We start from the raw sequence: 8,066 nt of genomic DNA, 5'->3' as shown, positions 1-8,066 counted from the left end.
TCTTTTAATTAACATATTATATTATTTAATTTTTTTACTATCTTGTTTGTATTAATTAACATACTATATATTAAAATTTTGTTTTAATTATATTACACAATGTTGTAATTGACTAATTTTTCATGATATCCTTTTTGATTTTTTGTTGTCAAACATGTATTGTTAATCAACTAGTTTATCAACTAACAGTTAGTTTGTCAATCATAATTTTATGATGTCTGATCAAAATTATAAACCAATAATCAATAGAAATAAAAAAAAATTGATTTTATATAATATAATAAGTCCATTTTTCAACAAACCCAAATTTATATTAAGAGATTAAACTAGAAAATAAAAATTAATTTTTTGTTATTTATATTTTTGTTCTTATTTTCTTTCTTTAGGATCTTATAATATCATACCTTTATAGAGAAGTCGAAACCAAAATGGTTAAAAAAATTAAAAGAATATGAAAAATGGGGAAATAATTCTGATGAAACTCTAAAAAATCAAATAATTAATCAAAACTTGTAGATTGAGATGATGACGTAATTAAAAGCTTTTTTAAATAAAAACTTTCTCATATTTTTCAAATCTAAAATTGACAACAAATATAATCAAAATTGAAGAAAAAATCATACAAAAAATAACTAGTCTAATTTATAAATACGGCTTAACATAGACCAAAAGGTTTATGTTAATTTGTTGGAGTACTCAGTTATAATGATAATCAGTCTGTTTATATATAAACAGTGTTCAAAAAGGCATTTCATGACATCTCCGCTGTTACAAAATAGCCTAGAGTGTTTTTGTAAGGCATGAGACGTAGCTTTAGTGTTTTTACACTTTTAATTTTATATTTTACACTTTTATAGATTTATTTAATCACATCACTCACTGTTTCATGAATTCATAAACGTTAGGAATTCACGATTAAAACGAAGTTGTAAACTTATCTTTCTAAGTTCTATTTTGAATATTCAATCAAGAACTATTTTAATAATAATAATAATCTACATTATTTTTCTTCATCTAATATGAATGTATATATCTTTTAATATCATAATCTGATCAGATATATATATATATATATATAATTCTATATATGACATAAAAAAACTTTGTCTTATGTCACGTCTTGAAAAACGTTATATCCTTACCGTGACATGTAAAACTTGAGGTTTTGACCTCGTCACCACACCACCTTGCATATAATGATGTTCAGAAACTAAAAAAATAAGCAGACGTTTATTAGTTGATGACAAATAAACCAAACCCAAATCTAGTCAACTAAAAATAAACTTCATTATGCATTTTTTTGGTTTAAGATTTGTTATAAAATTTTGATTAAATCTTTAAACGCATTTAGATTTAATTTTGCTCTCTCTCTCTCTATATATATATATAGATTGGATTGAGTTTCGGTGAGAATGGTAAGAATGAACCTACATCTTGGATCGATACTAATTGAAGAGTTCCATTAAATCAACATTAATGAGAAGTAGCGGATCAATTCCCTTATGAAGCGTAATTCGTGGGTTGTTTTGAGATTAAAAATGATCAATGATACAAATCTTTTTTTACGCTTCTCATCTTAACTCTTATTCTCACACATATTTTAAAAAGTAAATCTCTTTCTTGGTAGTTTCCACCGCTTGTCCAGAGTTGAGCCATGGGATTTGACAACATAACTTCGGGAGAAGGTGTGCCTCCTCTATATAAACTTTGTTTGGTATGAAATATGAAATTTTCACGTGGTTTTAAACTTCTTATTATAAGTATTATGATGCAATTGATTATATATTTCAATGAGTGTTAGGTATAAACGACCATGCATTTGGCAACTCAATGCATGTATGATTTGGAAAAGAACTAAACTACATGTGCAGTTTCAGTTGTGATTTTGACTCAAAACTGCACCACACATCACAAGCACTCCTAGTTATGACAATTTATTTTCTTCATGTTCTTATCAAGTGTTTGTAATATATCAATGTTGTTACGTAAAAAGCAAGAAATATCATCAATAACCTAAGGTTATGATTTAACTGTATTTGTTAACATTATCGATAAATAAGTGATCTGTATTTTTGATTAACTGAATTAATGCTCTGTTATAACACAACCATTCTATTAACAAGGCTGTAGAGGCATCATTTAAATTTGTTAAAACATAATTTTTTTGACTTTTTTTATATTTGGAATTCATATCTAATTAATATTCAGTGATTGAAAAAAGGACTTTGTTTTTACATTTATGATCAATAAATGTTTAATTGTTCAATAAACTATTAATTATCCATATTAAATTTTATGAAGAAAGTCACATGAAAAATAATAGAGCCAAAAATCAGAATTACATGTACAAAGCTATCATAATTTTTATGATGTCGTATACAATTCGAAAAACTAAAACTGACCAATGTAATCTGCATGTAATGTTTTAGAAAATAAGAGTCGTTTACGACTGTATCTCAATTATGAGTGTAGTTCATGTCAATGATGTGAGTTTTAAGCATTTTGGAAAGTCGAAGTCATGTGATTGATGTGAGTTGTCAATACATCAAATTTATGATTGAATTAAGAAGATTAATACAAACACTTGTTGTAATGAAAATTTTGTCAATTATGTTGTTTGCATTTTATGAATCTTTTTCACGCTACAACAAAAACATGATAATAAACTGTTTTATAAGACCAAAAAATAAAGCGTTGTAATAAGTTTTATAGAACGTCTTTTGGCGTCTTAACAACTTTTTTAGATAAAATGTCTTATCAACAATTTTATAGAATACTATTTGATAAAAAAATGACTTATAAAAAGATGAGTGTATAAGACATTTTCTTAAAAGTGTCCTATAAAATTGCTAAGGTAACGTTTTATACTAAAAGTGTCCTAAAAATTTGTTAGGAAGCTCAAAAACGTCATATCAACTATATTTGACAAAATGTTCATTGATCAGAAATTTATGGTGGTTATTTTAAGGGATTGTGCTCGGAATTCATGTTGCATGGTCATCGAAATACATTTTATAATAGACTACTTTAAATATCGATGTTTTGATCAAGATAGATAACTAAATAAAATGAAATTAATCACAAGGATGGTATCCGATTGGTTTGAGCTTATGCTCTAAAGATCAAAAGTGTCTGGAGATCTCAGATTCGAATCCAACAAGGAATCAAAATTCTCTTGTGGCCACGGAGGTTCAAATGCGATGACTCCGGACTACCCACGAAGCGGATGATCTCATTGGGATTAGTCAGCTCGCATAACGGATTGGATATCCAGGTTAATAAAATTTTTTTTACTTATATCTATCTAACCATTGTTGTTCTTTTATAGGAGCAAAGACCGCAAGTATAAAAATTCATGTCATCTAGGAGTTTTAAGGGATATGATATATACCCGATTTGGGACAAATGATGAGAGAAAATAATAGTTTGATAATATATTGTTATAAAGCGTAAATTATGTTTTTTTTAGTTTGTTAAAAATTACTATTTTTGTTTCCATGTGTTAGAAATTACGGTTTTCATCGGTTTGTAATTCATTACTGTTTGTGTTCTTATGACTTAACAATTTGTTTATGTTTCGGTCGATGTGGTTTATAGTTTGTTATTTTTTTTGATCCATTCTACTTAAATGTAGGAATTAATCCAGAGACAAAAATAACAATAAATTGCAAACCATAGGAACAAAAGTCGCAATTTCTAAACACCACGAACGAAAATAGAAATTATTAACATACCATATGGACTAAAATCGTAATTCACTCTATTATTAATTATGTTAATTGTATTTTATGTTAGTTAATCCGATAAAAACGAGATAATTAATAGAATTAAGTGTATGTAAATATTTAAATGTGAAGGATCGTGTAAGAAAAAGAGTTAAGATGAGAGACATAAGAAGAGATCTGGACCATTGATCACTTTTAATCTCAAACTCATCCATAAATCGCGTTTGATATGGGGATTGATCCGGTACATCTCGGTGCATCTCATCCTAATGTGCATCCAAGAGCGGAGATCCCTTCTTATACTTCTCATCTTAACTCCTCTTCTCACCGAAATCCAACCCAATATTTAAATATTTAATTATAAAATAAATACAATTACAATGACGTTTTTATAAATTCTTATGGAAAACCCAATAAAAACAGAAAGAAAATGAAAAATGTGCATAATAAAAATTTGAGAAAAGTCTAAAAAAAAACTCGATAAACCTTCTCATGATCAAATTTCTGAACTTTTTTTTGTCATAAATCAATCCTTAAAACTTCCCATTTGGGATGATCAAATCCATGAATAAAATTTTATTGTTTAACAAGTAAACTATTGAACTTTAGAAATTGGTTATCTACATCTCTTTAACCTAAAAAAATACGTGTAATCGGGTAGAATGTTTTATAGTTAAAAAAACATATATTTGTTTTATCTTTCTCAAACATTCCTCCATTCAAACCCCTCACCCCCAACGAATTGCTCCCCCTCGTTGTCCGCTCTCCATCATTGCCTATCTAGGCCGTTTGTAACACCCGTGATTTTTAGAGGCCTTCATTTGGTTAATGGTGAACTAAAAAGGAAGTTTAATAAAGTTTTATATAAATAGCGTACTGGAACCATCAAGGATTAGATCAAGCACAAAAAAAAAACGAACAAAAAGAGGTGAAAACGGAGCCTTGCGACCTGGCACGGGACCTTGGGTCACATCCATGCCTCATATGTCACTAGAGGCAAGACAAGAGAGGCGTGTGACTATCCACGCATCCTGCGATAGCAGGCAAGGTCGCGGGATGCAGACATGCAACTTAAATTCATTTTTTTAAGGTTTTCTTCATTTTGCTATAACTCCTTCATCTCTTGCTTGATTTTGGTGATTCTTAAGGCCAAAAACTCGATTTTGGAGCTTTTCAAGAGGTGATAAAAAAGAATTAAAGTTCTTGGTAGATTCAATAGTAATTGAGAAAGGTAACCTCCTCATCTCATTCTTTTGTAGGTTAGGGTTTTGTGTGATCTTCATTCCCTATACTCTTCTTCCATATCTGTCTTAGGTTAGGGTTTTGTGTGGTTCCTTGTTGTGGAAAAAAAAATCTTTTGGAAAGTTTTGGAGCTAGGTTTTGAAAGATTTGTTTGTCGATTTCAAGTTTTCCTTAAAAGAAGCTCAAGGGTTGATTTGGAATATAGATTTAGCACATATATAGTAAGATGAGTTCTAGTTGATTTGCAAAACTATAAACATGTCAAAATATATCTATTCTGGGTTTTGATCACATTGTCTTGTTTTGAATGTCGGTTTGATGTAAAGCAACATTTACTTATTGGATGTCATTTTAGAAATGGTAGGTTTTATGAAGATGTTCCTTTGAATTTAAATGTTATTTTAAATAAGGAATAGATTATTTAAGAGAACTTTTCCAGTTTTATTGTTTTACGTTTATGAGATAAAACCGCTTTAATTTATAGGCGTTAAAACTAACATTTTTTCTTATCGACATGTATATCAGGTCTTAGAGGGATCTGAGTGACATATAGAGCTTTGTAAATGTTCCGATAAGATGGCTAGAAACGTCATCCGGTTTTAAAGATAATAGATTTAGTGGTATTGGTAACACCCGACTTGTTCTAATTTTATTTGAAGGAGTTTTAAATTTTATGCTATTTTCTTAACTTATGGGAGTTACATGGTCCCTACCAATACCATTGATCTCCCTTATTTGTCTATCTTTTATGTTTTTTAAATTCTCCTTTTTTCATCTATCTATACGTATTCCATTAAATTGTTGGAAATAATGAGAATCGAAAGATAAAAACAAATAAAAAAGAAGGAGACCGAGAGCAGGGGCAAAGGCGACAACGGACAATAATAAAGAGGGGACGGCGGTAGGGCATCGAGAGGGAACAATGTCAATGGGTACAAGGGATTTGAGCGGATTTAGCTTCTTTTTTTAACTTCAAATTTTCCTAGTCGTTACATAAATTTTTTTATGTTGAAATAATGTAGATAATCAATTTCTAAAAGTTCATAGGTTTATACATTCAGAAAAAATCAAGGACTTAATCATTCGAGGAAATTCAATAATTTATTTATTCAAAACAATTTCATAAACTTAATTATTTAAAATAGAAAATCAGTTTGTTTTTTTTTTCTAGCAAAATCACCCTTAATTTATTCCAAAAACCCAAAACGTTTTTTGTAATAAGTTTTATAAAACATTACAATTTTTATATATTATATCAATTATAATTTTGATGTATCAGTTATCTTCGTGTTATACGCTAAAGATGATCACTTTTTGAGCAAATGAAACTGAACAACAAAACAAAATCACATGTTGATATTCTGTAGTTGCAAAGATAAATCTTTACAAGAAATTTGCTTTGCAAAATCTTGACAAGCTTCCAACACTAAATCCTCATCTTCCCATTCATCCCGATAAATGTCCGGTCGTATTTTTCTGTTCAAAAATGTTGCCGAATACATTTTCTTTCTCCATTCTTCGGTTTTTCGGCACCCACATTGTGCCGCAATCCAATCGTTGTAATCAAACTGCGAAAACACAACCAAATAGAGTTGGATTTGACTATAACAAACACCCATAGGCCTAAGAGGGACACACTTTGACTTTTGAAGTCAATTAGACCAATTTTCAATCGAAACTTGATATCAGTTCTCTAAATCAATGAAAAGAGATTGATAACCACATTGAAATGTATACCAAATGCTATATAAGAAATGCTCTAATTAAAAAACCCATTGTTCGTGAATCTATTACTAATTTCAATTTGAAAATCAATATGTTTGACTCTAAAAGTCAACATCTGCCCCTAAACTCAAATCTACAAAAAGCATCCTACATTTCAAATCTAGAACATATTATATATGGATCGAGAATTAGAGAACTTGTACCTGATAGCCAGTCATATTATGGGTATATCGTTTTGGGACGCCAGATGTTTGCAACGATGAATAAAATGCTTCGATATCCTTTGTCATCTCGTCTGGTGAAGGCAACAATATTCGACCTGATAATATACCTGCTATCCACTTCAAACAGGGGCAATGGAAAAATCTGTGAATTCAATCATCAAGAAAATAAGAAGTTAATAATTCTTAAAGATGAAATAAACGAGCTTAGCATATCCCACTTGGTGGTGAGGTCTAGGGGATAGAACGTATGCAGATATGTATGTGTTAAAATATGAAGATAACCTTGAATGGCAATCCAACGAAGGAAAGCCAAGGGGCTAATGATGGCGGGAAGGCGTGCTTATAAAGTGGCCCCACCCTATTGTCATCAACGGTCACGATGCCTTTGGTATCAAGAAACGGAAAATGATACGTGTACCTGAGAGAGTAGAGATATCCTTTGTATGTGCTTCAAGATTTAAGAAAATCTCTCGATAAATACATCTGATCTCCTTGCGTTGTATAAAGCCACAAATGAGAATTGGTAAATAGCCAAAAAATAGGACCTAGGTTTGATACTTGTCCCTCATCTAGCAAAGATCATACTACATGTTTCATGGTTAAAGAAATTCTCCTTACGTCATATAACGGAACCCACAACAAGAACTAACTCGGTAAATCTCATGCAGAGCTAAGGTAGGTTAAGATGTACGCCAGTTGAACTAGAAGGTAACAATGGCTGATTCAAGAATAAAAACACAAATGAGGTAATTCATGAATAAGCAGATATCATTTAAGATTGTTTTGATTATTATTTTCTTTGTAGGCTAAATGACGATCGACCAATTGAAATACCTGGAATATGTGCGATTCGGGGATCCGAATAATGCCCGTTACAAACAACCACAGCATCAAAAGCTTCATCCGTATGTTCTTCTTCTTCTCCACCTCTCTTTCTTGATCTCACTTCCCACTTCCCATTTTCCCTTYGCCAAACCCGATTTACTTCCGTCTCTAACCGAACTAACTCACCGATTCCGAACTCGCGAGCGTAATCCTTCAAGTACTCCAAGACCTCCTTATGACCCGGAAACCTCCTCGGATCTCTGTGACCCGTTTTCTTTGCTACAAAAGGGTACTCTCTGGAACTCATTGCTTCTCGGGATATGTT

At 30.7% G+C, this 8,066-nt stretch overlaps 1 protein-coding gene across 1 annotated transcript; it reads right to left on the bottom strand.

Annotated features, from left to right (window-relative positions):
• Nucleotides 1-6,313: 6,313 nt before the first annotated feature.
• LOC112521727 (flavin-containing monooxygenase FMO GS-OX-like 3) lies at nt 6,314-8,048 on the bottom strand. The gene is made up of 4 exons (XM_025130724.1): nt 7,732-8,048; nt 7,190-7,334; nt 6,896-7,060; nt 6,314-6,535 (listed from the first exon to the last, which is right to left on the bottom strand). The coding sequence occupies exons 1-4, from the start codon at nt 8,046-8,048 to the stop codon at nt 6,314-6,316; spliced, it is 849 nt and encodes a 282-aa protein (XP_024986492.1).
• Between the last annotated feature and the right edge of the window lie 18 nt (nt 8,049-8,066).

The sequence above is a fragment of the Cynara cardunculus genome (assembly GCF_001531365.2).
Source record: "Cynara cardunculus var. scolymus isolate 2C chromosome LG 11, CcrdV1, whole genome shotgun sequence".
Taxonomy (NCBI): Eukaryota; Viridiplantae; Streptophyta; class Magnoliopsida; order Asterales; family Asteraceae; genus Cynara; species Cynara cardunculus.
Note: the sequence above shows the minus strand (reverse complement) of the source record. Positions and strands in the feature narration are given on the sequence as shown.